At 34.7% G+C, this 14,676-nt stretch overlaps 1 protein-coding gene across 3 annotated transcripts in view; it reads left to right on the top strand.

Moving 5' to 3' along the window:
* The window catches only part of COPS2 (COP9 signalosome subunit 2), a 31,181-nt gene extending 23,206 nt beyond the window's left edge, over positions 1-7,975 (top strand). For all 3 annotated transcript variants that reach the window (XM_011928585.1, XM_011928586.1, XM_011928587.1), the window contains 4 exons: positions 2,449-2,546; positions 3,689-3,771; positions 4,498-4,556; positions 5,171-7,975. In XM_011928585.1, the coding sequence (XP_011783975.1) occupies positions 2,449-2,546; positions 3,689-3,771; positions 4,498-4,556; positions 5,171-5,315 (385 nt within the window). In that variant the 3' untranslated portion in view covers positions 5,316-7,975. The remainder of the gene's footprint in view (positions 1-2,448; positions 2,547-3,688; positions 3,772-4,497; positions 4,557-5,170) is intronic.
* Positions 7,976-14,676: the final 6,701 nt, after the last annotated feature.

Raw genomic sequence — 14,676 nt, 5'->3', positions numbered from 1 at the left:
ACACACATGCACCTGCGTCTTTCAGTGGAAAATTGATTGTGGATGTCTTAAAACGTTATTTCACAATGGTACTGCCTATACCTCTCTTAATCCAAAATGAAATTATGAACTAGTCCAAGATGAGTCAAGAATTTTCAGTAAGACAAGACGGCATAAGCATATTTCTTTACTCATATATTTTCTCAATGATAAGATGGAAGTATTTTTTAAAATGTTTACAATGGATAATTTTCTGAGGTGGAGTGTGGGGTGGCAGAAGGGTCGTACTGGTAAGAAACTCAAGATTTATTGAATGATTCGTAATGATGGTTAACCACTGAAGAACCTACCATAGTTAATTAATATTCAACAAAATTATGGAAGATAAGACCAAACAAAAAACCTAGAAGAAAAGGCCCATTTTTGCAAAAGGAATTAGTAAGAGAAACTTTCCTGCAGGCATAGAATAAATGGAACCCAGGGTTTTTGTGGGTCTTATTCATTAAAAAGTATAAGAAATTTACCAAGTTTCTTCAGGTCTTTTATTTTAAGTTGTACAGCTGAGTTTTACCACAGCTGGAAAAATGTAGTTAGGGACATAAAGCAGGGCTTTTTTTTTTTTTTCCAGATATATGTAAATAATTTAGGTGACCAGAAGTTCTATTTATAGTACTTTTTCATTGAACAGAAAATACTATTAGACTGCAAATTATGGGTCACCTACATATAAATTGTATGTACTTGGAGAAAATAACTTATTTCATGATATTAAAGTTCCTGTGTAAAATGTCCTCATTTAACTTTTAAACCTTAATTTTAGCTGCAAAAAAAAAAAAAAAGGGTTTTTTTAGAGGTACTAAGAACAGTTGGGAATTAAAAACCTTAAGTTACCACATTAAATCAGTTTCTTTATTGTTTATTTTAATTTAGTTGTTGAATTAGGTTACTTTTAATTATGATGCTTTTAATAAAGATGAAGAAAACTTCCATCTTTATTTCAGGTAGTTTATTTCATTCACATTTGGTCACATTAATTAAGAACCAAAGTTGTTTATAATGTTAAATTGCTGAGCAGCAATTTAGAAAGAAATATGGAGGAAAAGCTTTGCCCTAGACATTGATATTTTATATAAATTAAATTGGTTAAGTACATTAAAATTGGTTAAAGGACTGATTTATCAGAACTTTATCTGACTTACATCAGAATATATAATGATATTTATATATTTATTATATCCAACTACTCCAGTGAAGCCACTGTATTGGAACTCAAAACTTACTTTAATGGTAAATTGTGACCCACATGATGTGACCCATGGTGTCCCACAATTTTGTATAAGATGTTTTTTTTTTAAACCCCGCTTAAGAAATGGAAGAATGTCTTGCAGTTAAAATATGTATGTATACAAATATAAAATAAATGTTTATGCAAGTGTTTTCAATTATCGAATATGTCCTCTTATATAGTATATTACAGCAGTGTATTTGGGGTAGGTAAGAAAGTAATGCTTCCTAATTTTATCTTCCTAGTCAGTTGCCAGGAGACTAGAGGAAAATAATTCCTGTTGAAGCACTTGAATCAGCTGCCCCTAACATGAAGTTACATTGGGACCCAGCAGATGGAAGCACTAGCAGAGGGCGTGCAGAATAGCTGATGATACATATAAAGCAGACAGTGGTGCCATATCCAGAAGGTTGGATTCTTCCTTCTCAGCACCTTTAGCAATCCCCGTAGAGCTTTACAGAATTATTTCAAGAGGAGATACTAGGTACCTCAGAGAATTATGACTATAAATCAGCCTTTGGCCTTCTGCAACAGGGGATTCCATCACTCTTGACTTTGTGTGTACACCTAGTTGGCACTAATTATCTGCCACTCATGTCTCTGCTTTAGCTCAGTGGGATTTTAAGGTTAGAGAGACTTGAGAAATGTTCCTTTTGAACATTTTGACAGTTGCTGGTAGCTTTCTAGAATATAAAAGTTAGGAAGCTGCATTTTCTGAATAACCTACACAGAGGATATACTCTCTTATTTGAAAGACACAGCTACACCCATTCATGTAGTAGTGTACATGAAACCCGGCTCCTTTCATTATAAACAATTAGGAATTAAATGCACAATTTCATTTGGAAACATCGAACATTAAATAGTCGTTAAATGTTTTATTGCTAACTTTTAACAAAAATAAGATATTGAAGTGATTTTAATTAACTATGTATAAATATAGTATATAACCCCAAAAGAAGATTTATTTAATCTTTCTTTTAAAAAACCGAAAGCATGAAAAGGAAATTTATATTTTTTTGGCAGAAGGATATATGTGCTTGTTTAACTCTGATTTCCATGACAGAAAGTATAATATTATTTAGATTTTTGCCTATGAAAATTGAGAAACAGGCTCTTTGAATTATCTGATTTAATAACTTCTTCATGTTTGACATAATGTACACTTTTTGTTTTTCTATTAGTGCCTATCAGAATAATGACATCACTGAATTTGAAAAGATTCTAAAAACAAATCACAGCAACATCATGGATGATCCTTTCATAAGAGAACACATCGAAGGTATGTTCTTTCTGCCGACTGGATTCTATTACTTTCTTTGCCACTGTCAAACAAATGCTTCTTAATGAAGCTGCATGGCATTAAGCTGTTTTTCTTCTGTCTATTGCAAAGTGTAGATATGTTTCTAAATGCTGTCATTGGATGGGATATTCCTTAAAATTATGAAGCTGTTTAAAGAAATTAGCCAATTTCGTATTAATATAGTCAAGTTTATATATAATGTCCATTTTGTTTAAGGTAACTGTCCCTTTTTTAAAAAATCTAATATAGATGCTGTTGCATGTTTATTATTGATGCTTAGGTTCAAAGTTAATTGTTAGGGCTTATTTTTGACAAATAACAAAAGTTTTGAAAATACCCTGCTGTAGATAATGCTCAGATGTACTGTGAAAGATAAGGTAACATTGTGAAGGTTTCATACCAGTAAGTGAATGAGGTTTTTAGCAAGTTACGTTGAATTACCAAAGACTACAGTCATCTCCTTGTTCTTGAACCTCTTTTATAGCTCCAATTTTCCCATCTATTATGGAGCTATTTGAAGGTTTTTAAATGACCATTTGGAACTAGATTTCAGATGCATCAGAAGTAATGTTCTCTTGTTCCCCATCTTCCTTTCTCTTTTAATCAACAGACATTTGAAAAGTTCTTACATGAACCTAGAAGGATACTGCAGTTTATAGATATAGAAAAATGTAGAATCTTTGTACATGAATTTCAACCTGATTTTTAAAAATTTTAAGACAAAACTGGAGGAAATTGTAAACGCATTATATGAAATATAGTAGTCTAGATTTTGAGAGAGTCTAAAACAAGGAACTTGGCTGGCTGATATAAGTCAGAGCTTCTTAAAGTATGTTGACTATTGAGGACATGATAAGTAGTGTAATATTGAGAAGGCAAGACAATATTTTAGTAGAGTGTCAACGTCAACAAAATCAAGGAGGTGGGAACAAGAAGTTATGGGATAGGCAGCAACTGATCATACTGTGCATCCATTGACCCAGGTATTTTAAAATCTAAACACTTTATATCCTTGCCAATCAGGAAAATGTATTTTGAGAAGATAATTAGGAGTACATAATGATTCATAAAGATATCATACAAACTTAAATAAAATGTTACTTTAATTTTTTGTCTTTCAGAGCTTTTGCGAAACATCAGAACACAAGTGCTTATAAAATTAATTAAGCCTTACACAAGAATACATATTCCTTTTATTTCTAAGGTACTTACATTCATGGATTTTAATGGTGTTTATAATTTATAGTTATAAATGCAGTATGCCAGTCTTCCATTTAAGAGTCACTCTAACTTGGTAACATTTTATTATAATAATACATTTTTTAAGTTAAACATAAGGGCTTTACTTTTAATTTTTTATTTATTTTTATTTATTTTTTAAGAGACAGGGTCTTGCTGTATAGCCCAGGCTGGAGTACAATGTCTATTCACAGACACAGTGTGGCACACTATAGTCTTGAACTCCGGACTTCAGGCAAGCCTCCTTCCTACCTCAGCCTCCTGAGTAGCTGGGACTGGGCTTTACTTTTAATGTGAATTTTTCTGTTTTCTTGGCATAAATTGAGTTAACAGCAAAGAGCCTTAACATTGTAACAAAGAAATTAGGAATCACTAAATTTCTTTTTAAACATACTTTCACCCTCAGAGAAAATTTGTAGGGGAGAGTAGTGGCTAAAATATATAATTGATGAAGGGTTAACTTCAACCACAATAAAATTGTTGTAGGAATATACTTCAGAAGTTAAAAATTTAAGTCTTTATCAGACCTGTGTTCTCAGAGATATTTTGAAGTGATAATGTAATATGTTTAAAAATTTTCTCTTCACTAATTTTGCTTTAAGTGATAGAAATGAATTAAAATTAGAATGATTATGCAAAATTATGAAGTCTTTAAAATGTGAATTAGTATATAACAAGTCTTTTGTCTTAGGAGTTAAACATAGATGTAGCTGATGTGGAGAGCTTGCTGGTGCAGTGCATATTGGATAAGTAAGTACTTTACTATTTTTTATCACAAAATATTTGGTACTATAAGTTTTGAATAATAGTGACAAAGGCAGCAATTGGATTATTGATTATTCATAAAAAGCACCCTCTTGTTATGGTTTTCTATTAGAAGAGATATATATGTATGTGTGATGGTTTTTGATGAATGGGCATATTAAACACATCTCAGAAAAAGTTCTAAGTGATTTTTCAGAAGGATTTCTTATTATATACAGCCAAAGAATTATTTAATGAATAGTATTTGTGTATGTTTTTAAGTATAGGGTATGTGGTACATAACATTTTTGAAATTACATCTTTCTTAAAAACAGTACAGTGCTTAAAACTTCACGGGTGATTTTTGCCTTTGATTAATTGGATAAATCTATGCCTCATGGTTCTTTCAGTGAAACTGATGAAAAGTATCTGAAATCTGGTTTCTATCTGGAGTTTGAATAACACAGTGAAGTTAAAACTAACACTGAACTCATTTAATGTAGGCAGCTGCTTTTTTTTTTTTTTTTGCATTTGTTGATACTGTATTTTATGAAACATTAGTCCAGAAACTGTGCTTGATGAAAGTCTTTTGTAGACACATCTTATTTATTTATTTCTAGCACTATTCATGGCCGAATTGATCAAGTCAACCAACTCCTTGAACTGGATCATCAGAAGAGGGGTGGTGCACGATATACTGCACTAGATAAATGGACCAACCAACTAAATTCTCTCAACCAGGCTGTAGTCAGTAAACTGGCTTAACAGAGAACAAGCTTTTACAGACGTCCTTAAGGCAACAGTGCAGAGATGTAATCCTTAAAAGAACTGGGAATGGCAAAACTACTGTCGGTTGATGTGTCCTGAAAATTATTGGAGTTATGGCAGAAGTGCTTTTTTGATCAACTGGTTTGTGTTTTGCTGCTGCATTTATCCCAAGAAAAACAGCTTTAATCTCCAGAAGAAAACCAAAATACCATGGGATTTATGCTGTATTGACATCTTGCCCTAAACATACAACATCATAGTAATTTGTCATGGGCAACATGACCAGAGAGAAGATTTTTGTCATGATTTTAAATACACTGACACGCTACTGTTGGTTAAATTTAAACATGTTTTACCTGCAGAAATTCTCTCACAAATAACCTGCAATAACTTGAAATGCATACCCTTTTGAACACTTCCTTTTCTCATGTATAAATTAAAATGTTTGCTGCATTTTGCAAAATGTCAATTCTCTAAAAATGTGTCCGTATATTTCTGTACCTGCAGTGTAGTAAAGGTTTAGACGAAACCCCATAATTACAGTGGCATACTGTCACTTAGGTTTCAAGCAGCAAAATAAACAGTGCAGCTCAGAAATTGTAGTTTGGTTCTTGATGTGTTTTTATTACATTTGGAGTTGTTGTTTTGTTTTTTAGTACCTTCGAAATTTCAAATTATTTTATCTTCAGTTAATGATTTTAAAAAGCCTGGGGGCAAATAAGCTGGTTATTTGCTTTCAAGTTTTTAAAAGTAGTCTTTATTGATACAGTAAGGAGAACTACTTTCTAACAAAACACTTGCATAGTTATGACAGTGATGCTTTAAAGGAATAAAATTCTTTTTTTTTAAAGAGTGATATTCCTTTTCAAAAGAATACTAACTCTCAGAATGTTCACTTTAAACAAATATGCCAGAACATAGACAGCTAAATGAATGTTACTCTGAATAGTGATCATGCTGGAAGGTTATTTCCTAATGCCAGCAATCTACCATTGCCCAAAACCTGTTGGGTTTACTCTTTTAGAATTGCATTCAAAGTTAATTTGTCACAGACACTATTAACTTTATGATTATATTTTGTTTTAAAAAAATACAGTATTAGGAAGCTTGATTATTTTTAGTTACCATTATTTGGCACCAAGTGAAAGTTTCCAAAACTTCCACCTAACTTTGAGGTAATGCAGAAAGTATACAACTGGCTTTGAAAGCAATCCCAAAAGAGTTTTAAAGGTTTTTTGAGCAGTGCAGTGTACTTAGGAGAATGAACTGTGGCCTTCCAAGGTAACAAACTACCTTAAAGGAACTCAGCTCATTTGAATGTATTGAGTTTTGGATGTATTTGTTTCATTTTTTAAAAAGTTCACATTATTTTATAGTGTCTAAAGGAAGAACTAAGATTAACATAATTTCTTTGGTTTTTCTATTGCTTGTTATTATGTAAAAACTGGGTGGCAGTTCAGAAGGAAGATTGTTGTAACAGAAGAGTGACAACCAAGAATTTTTTGATCATTAAATCAGATTTTATAAACAGTGGAAGGAGCATGGACTTAAAACAAGGCATGCTTATTCGGTTTTGTCAAAATTTTACGAAAATATGTGATATATATTTATACTAAAACTATATAATCCTTAGATTTAGAAAAGCAATCAGTTAATGTCTTTAGCAGACTAAAGCAGTATTAAACACAGGTACAAGTTGGAAATTGTAGAAAACGGAAAGAAAACAAGACAAAATGTCTGTGGTAGGGAATAAAAGAGTTTAAGATATAAAATTATGTGTATTTTCTTCTCTTTTACATAAATCATTTGTGAAAAGTGTGCTAAACTTTTTTTACAAGGGTGATATTAATTAGGATTTATTTTTCAATATAATTTGGAGACCCTTTGTTATCCAAATAAAAATGAGTTTCTGTGCCTGTATTCAAATATGTATGCATGTGATAACCCTTGAAAGCTAAAGCCCTTCTTAACTTTGAGTTGATGGAATTAGAATTCAAAGGATTTGAATGAAATGATTTAACCTTTATCCTCCAATTCTTGCAGTGCCCAGTTCTCCTGTGCTGTCTTTGCTTTGTACAATAGTGCATCTTCCACTTTCAAGAGAGAAAGCATGCACTTGTTTTTCTGTGGAAAACTGGGCTAAATATATAACAGTATCCAAAGTTATACCATAATAATTTATTGTAATTGTGTATTACGTAGCTTTGTTTACCCAGATATAGGTGCGTTCTTTTTTTTCTGTTAGTCATTTGTGACTTCTGTTCTGGAATACAGGTTTTTAAATATATCTTAACAGTCTGACTAACTTAAAATAATTTATTCTTCCCTTAAAACATCTCTCTGTGTTTTTGTGCATCAAATATTGTAGAGTTGAAATCTTAGAGATTGCTTATCAAAATACAAATTTAGGGGAAGTTAAAAATGATTGGCAAATTTGTAGCATTTATTCACTGATTAAATCTTTTCCACTTTTGTGAAAACCGTACCAGTGGTTTACATCATATTGTAATGTGTTCATCTCATTTTTCTTTTTATCCCTCAACCTAGCTAAAAGTTACTGCAAAGAAGTCTTTGGCTGCCACAAGTAGATGCTGTCTACTACAAGAGCTGGATTTCCATTACTCATTCTTGCTCTTACATTAAAGTTGTTGATTAAATACTTTTTCTCCACATCTTAATGTAACATAACTGATTTCTTTTTAAAGATGAGTATATATATACTAAGTAATGCTCTCATTACGTGAGTCCTTTCTAACTACAGGCTGATACATCTTTCAAGAAAACTGAGAACCTAATATTTAAGTGAGAGGCCTGTTTTAAATGGGCTATGCTGTGGGTGGTATTGTTTGTTACTTTATGTAAGACTTAGGTTTGTCTTAAACTGAAAAACTCTTATTCTTAATATTTAAAATATCCATGATGGTAGAAATTTTTGAGAAATTTTCTTTTTTAATCAGTTTGTAATTCTTCAGTAAACACAGGTATGTATACTTCTGTGGTGTTAGTGTCAGTCTAAATCTATGGGTGAAGCAGTTAGTCCATAAGAGAAAAAATTATTTGCCTAGTGGATTCTCTTTACCTCTTTTTAAGAAGCTCAGAGATCTGTAATCATTAATTTACTAAGGATTTTTTGAAATACTATTTTAGTCACTTTTAAACCTGAAAATTTCTCTTTTGATTTACATTGTTGAAGGGAGGCTTGAGCATACAAAACAAGTAAAACTGGGAGTTTCATTCTTCGTATGGGATTTCTGACTAAATATTTCTACCATTTTGAGGAAGATAAACATTTTGAACTGAAATATATAACAAAAAATAAAAAGGAATTTGACATTTAACTATTGTGTTTCAAAGTGTTTAAGAACACTATCCAGAACAAGAGGTGGAGTATCAGATTTCAGAATGTGACACAAAAGGCATTTGGTCTTCATTCATGTGACCAAAATTAAAATTTTCCTCCTTTTTTCTTTTTCTGGATGGTTTCTTTTTGTTTTCATTGTTTTAGGTTCCCCCCACCCCACCCCTCGGCCAAATCAGCATCCTGTTTATATTTGTTTGATACGGTTTTTTTGTTTTTGTTTTTGCTTTCTTTGGAAACAGTTTTGCCCTTGTCACCCAGGCTGGAGTGCAATGGTGCAATCTCAGCTCACTGCCACCTCCACCTTCTGGGTTCAAGTGATTCTCCTGCCTCAGCGTCCCGAGTAGTTTTAGGTTCCCCTCCCCCGCCAAATCAGCATCCTATTTATATTTGTTTGATACGGTTTTTTGTTTTTGTTTTTGCTTTCTTTGGAAACAGTTTCGCTCTTGTCACCCAGGCTGGAGTACAATGGTGCAATCTCAGCTCACTGCCACCTCCACCTTCTGGGTTCAAGCGATTCTCCTGCCGCAGCCTCCGGAGTAGCTGGGATTACAGGCGCCTGCCATCACGCCCAGCTAATTTTTGTATTATTAGTAGAGATGGAATTTCACCATATTGGCCAGGCTGGTCTCGGACTCCTGACCCAGGTGATCCACCACCCTGGCCTCCCATAGTGCTGGGATTACAGGCATGAGCCACCGCGCTCGGCCTGGTACATTTTTATGTAGGAGTTTGGCAGAAATTTCATAATGAAGACAAATCGGAGGTTCTTTTTAACTCAAGATTATTAAATTTATAGTAACTTCTTGGGCCATTGAAACTTGATTTTTAAATGCCGTTTGGAGGATTTGTGTTATATTAAGCACCACAAATTTAAACTGTCAGTAGTGATTCTACATGTTTCTCAAAACACTAAAATTTAGCGTCACTTACTTGCTTTTGAATTTTAAGGAGATTTATCTTAGGTAATGTGTCAGAAGAAACCAGTGTGTGGTTCTCTTAAAATTTTACTTTGTTAGTGTCACGTATAATAATATCTAAATTACCTGTAGTAGTTAAAAAATATGGCATCAAAGGTATATGCCAAGTCTAACTTTAAACCCTGTGACAGGAAAAAAGAAAAAATTATTTCTTAAATACTTACTATTTGGGGGCCACTTTGTTCCGTGTTGGCAAAATTATAAGCTTTGTTCAGAATTTCCACATGAATAGCTGGCCAAAACTTTTTTGTGTGCATATGTATACATATGTAATAAGTGAAACATACTGTGGGAGTACAGAATTCATCACCAGTTTATCACAGTAATTTTCCAGTTTTCCATAATATCACTTATTTCTGACACGGGCAAATGTCATATGCCATGAAAAGAATTACCATTGTACCAGTTAACTTGCTTGTTATGACTAGGTTTCACGTGGAAGACTGTCCAAATTTACATAATCTAGAGTAATTTTTTAATTCTGAAGTAAGGACATTTTAAAATTAATTGCTAAAGGTTGTTTTATTGGACATCAATTTTGTGGGAGTTTAGAGAGTAGAAAAAGTAATCTCTAGCATCATCCCATGAAGTTGTCAAAGTTCTGGCATGCTTATTAGCAACATATTAATGCCAAGTGTTGAGTATCTAATTTCTGTTAAAAATATTTGCCTATCCCCTACTGTTTACTACAGTAATAAATTTTTGTGCATCTATTTTAAATAACACTGAAGAAAATTATATTTCAAGAAATGGAGCAATGACATGGAAACTAGAAAATTGTTTGGTTTTGCAATGTGTTATGTAATTGGTTGCATTACAAATTTTCTCCCTTTTGTTTATCATAAGCTAATGTAAAAGGTAACAAATTCCTTGAGCTAACACTGGTTGGGAAGGAAGTAGTAGGTGATTAGGAATGTAACAGGATGTCTGCCTAAAATGGTCAGTTCCACCAATTAATACTTGAGAACTGATTATATGTGCAGGATGTGTCATAAGATGCTATAAGGCATAAATACTCAAGGATTTTTTTTACTTATCTGGAAGTGCACATTCCCTTATTGGTAATAAAAAGTACTTCATCTGCTTCTTAAGTATTTACTGTGTTACATTAGTTACAATGCCCAAGATCAGCACAGTAACTTTAAACTACAATATAGATGCTTGATCAAGTACTTCAAAAATGTATACTTCTCTAAAATAGCTGTTGAATGTTTTAAGAATATTTCTCTAAAGTACTGAAAATCTTGTTCGTTTGGTTTGAAAGGGATTTAGTATTTTCCATGTTTAAGATTACCTTTTTATTAGGCTTTGAAGCATTCATGAAGGAGCTGGTCTCTCCTGAGCTGTTTAATTATCTGACCTGGAACAATTCATGTTGCAAACAAATGTCTCTTAGGAATTATTCCTTCAGTATAAAATTAAATACTTTAAAGCAGGAAATTAAGCCAAGGAAAGACATGGGGTAAGAAATGTTCGCTCCCAAGCTTTGTAAGCCTTGTTATGGTGCTTTAAAATGAACTATTTAAGGACTGCAACATCTAAGAAACCACTTGTGAATTTATTATATATCCAAAAATAGTGTTCTCAGATGTAACGTTCACCTGGTGGAATGGACCACCCTAATCTCAAAGTACAGTGATAATGCAATCAAACAGCTTTTGAAAGTCAAAAGAACTTTCAGACTAATAGCTGTATACCCCTGTCTAAAACTAATATCACTGCAAATTGTCACTGCAAATCCTTTGGCCTTCCAAGTTGTGGGAGTAGAAGAGGAGTAAAACAGATTAGCTACTTCTGTTTCAGCTGCATTTCATACAGCAGTGGTAGGTGGCATTATGTTGATAGTATTAGCCCAGCAAGAAACTACATAAGCAATATACATCTGACATTTGAGTTATTATTTTGTGATACTTGATAGTTTTATATTCCCAACTCTCAATTTTTAGAGTAATGAATGGAATTTTTTTCTTTCTTTCCAGAAACTTATTTTAAGCTTCAGATTATGAACCCTTGTAGGTTAGTGGTCTTCACCTGAAGAGTTACCTAACTCAAAAAATAAGTTTTGTGGCCAGGCAAGGTGGCTCACTTCTGTAAATCCCAGCACTTTGGGAGACCAAGGCGGGCAGATCGCTTGAGCCCAGGAGTTTGAAACCAGCAACATGGCGAAACCCCATCTCTACAAACAAAAAATAGAAAAATTAGCCAGCATGATGGTATGGGTTGCAGTCCCAGCTTATCCAGAGCTATTGTGGGAGGATCACGTGAGCCCACAGAGGTTGAGACTGCAGTGAGCCATGATCATGCCGCTACAGTCCAGCCTGGGCGACAGTGAGACCTTGTCTCAAAAAATTTGGGGACTAAGTATAGATAATAAACTAATGTACTTTTTGGGTAAGGTAGGGTTGGTTGGTAAAACGTAGTCACTGTCATTATTACTGTCTTTACCACCAACAGGTAGGTAAGAAAGGAATTCAAACATTCTAGAATACTAAAAGGGTTATATGCTTTCTCTAACCGCTTAATCTGTTGAGACAGGTATTTATTGTGCCTACCATGTGCTAGGGACCATTATAAAGTTGAAGAGTACCATATGGAATAAATTATGCTTGTGCTCAAAGAGCTTAGCTGTATGAGAAGAGGCAGATACACAGTTAATTTTAGAGAAAAATTCTATCAAAAGTTTATTTCACACTTGAATGAGGAAAGAAGCTGGACGTGCAGATCTAGAGGAAGAGCAGTTCAGGCAGAGGTTAAGTGCATCTTCATAGGGATGGGTATCTCAGATTCAAATGAGGTAGGGTATGATGTTAAGACTTTAGAAGTGGGTGGGGACCAGATTATGTGTAGTCTTAGAGATTTTACTCTAAACACACTGGGAAGACTGGAAATTTAAAAGATGATACTTGCTATTACGTGGAAAAATTACTGTATGGGGCAGGAGTGTGGGCCAGAAGACAGTAGGAGCCCATTGCAGAAGTCTGGATGAAAGATGATGGCGATTTTTGGACTAGGACGGGACAAGTGGGTAAGATTAGGATAAGGCCAACAAGAATTTGCTTATGAGTTGAAATTGGGAGTTATGAAGGAGAGAAACATACAGGATGGCTCTCAGATTTCTTAATGAGTAACTGGTAGACAGTGGTATCATTAAATGAGAAGACTAGGAAAGTTTTTTTGGTAAAAGAAACAGTGGACTAGGAGCTTGGGAATAAATGAGAGTGATATCACAGAAACGGGCATTTCAAACAGGAAGTATTAATCAACTGAATGCTGCTGAGAGGTTAAATAAGGGCAGAGAAGGGCCCTAGGATTTAGCAAGATGCAAGTCTTTGGTAATGTTAATAAGCATTTTCAGTGGAATGATGGAGATATTCCAGCTCTTCTATTGAACTATCAGTAATTTCATTTAAATAATCATCCTTAATTTCTCATTATAAATTAAAGGTTTTTTTTTTTTTTTTTGAGACAGAGTTTTGCTATTGTTGCCCAGGCTGGAGTGCAGTGGAATGATTTGGGCTCACTGCAACCTCTGCCTCCCGGGTTCAAACGATTCTCCTGCCTCAGCCTCCCAAGTAGCTGAGACTACAGATGTGCACCACCACACCCAGCTAATTTTTGTATTTTAAGTAGAGACGGAGTTTCTCCATGTTGGCTAGGATGATCTCGATCTCCTGACCTCGTGATCTGCCTGCCTCTGCCTCCCAAAGTGCTAGGATTATAGGTGTGAGCCACTGCACCTGGCCTAAAGGTTTTTTTAAAAGTCCTTTATTTAGTGGTTGTGGAGGTAGTAAGAACACTAGAGATTTTTAAGGGTACAATAGAGTGTTGTTAACTACAGGCACATTATGCAGCAGACCTCTAGAACTTTTTCATCTTGCATAACTGACTTTATACTGATTGATTAGCAACTCCCCATTTCCCCAACCCCCAGCCCCTGGCAACCATTTTATTCTTTGCTTCAGTGAGTTTGACTATTTTAGATACCTCACATAAATGATCATGCAGTATTTGTCCTTCCCTGAAAGTTGTTTCTTTTTTCCATCTTCTGAATGTTAAGTAGAATAACTTAGGAAATTTTAAAATAAAGCCAACTGTAACTCCAGACATTAATAACAAACAGCTTTCTATAAAACGTCTTTTCCTATAAAATATTTTAAAACCAGTGTGTTTACTGTCTAACACTGTGTGTGTATTTATATGTATTTTATTATTATTTTTCAGATGGGGTCTCGCTCTTGTTGCCTAGGCTGGAGTACAGTGGCGCGATCCGGGCTCACTGCAGCCTCCACCTCCTGGGTTCAAGCGATTCTCCTGCCTCAGCCTCCCAAGTGGCTGGGATTACAGGTGCGTGCCACCACACCCAGCTAATTCTTTAATTTTTAGTAAAGACGGGGTTTCACCATGTTGGCCAGGCTTGTCTTGAACTCCTAGCCTCGGGTGATCTGCCTGCCTCAGCCTCCCAGAGTGCTGGGATTACAGGAGTGAGCCACTGTGCCTGGCCTAACACTCTGTATTTATAAGCGTTTAACTTTAAAGTTTTTCTTTGATGCCTATTAGCTATAAAATGGTTGAAATCCATGGCTTTACCTAACATCTGTATATCCCCACAGAAGCTATCAATTTTTCCTCGCTAATGAAGGATGAGTTTTCTTTTTTTTTTTTTTGAGACGGAGTCTTGCTCTGTCGCCCGGGCTGGAGTGCAGTGGCCGGATCTCAGCTCACAGCAACCTCTGTCCCACGGGTTCAAGTGATTCTCCTGCCTCAGCCTCCCAAGTAGCTAGTATTATAGGCATCCGCCATCACGCCTGGCTAATTTTTGAATTTTTAGTAGACAGGGTTTCACCATGTGGTCAGGCTGGTCTCAAACTCCTGACCTCAGGTGATCCACCTGCCTCGGCCTCCCAAAGTGCTGGGATTACAGTTGTGAGCCACCGTGCCCAAGGTTGTTATCTTAATAAATGCCACTTTCAGCTTCCCAGGAAAGAGGAATGTGGTAGAGTAGAAAGACCTGGGAAATAGG

This window comes from Colobus angolensis, unplaced genomic scaffold (genome assembly GCF_000951035.1).
Source record: "Colobus angolensis palliatus isolate OR3802 unplaced genomic scaffold, Cang.pa_1.0 Scaffold78, whole genome shotgun sequence".
In the NCBI taxonomy this organism is placed as follows: domain Eukaryota; kingdom Metazoa; phylum Chordata; class Mammalia; order Primates; family Cercopithecidae; genus Colobus; species Colobus angolensis.
The sequence above is the reverse complement of the archived record's forward strand: the minus strand, read 5'-3'. Positions and strand labels throughout refer to the sequence as shown.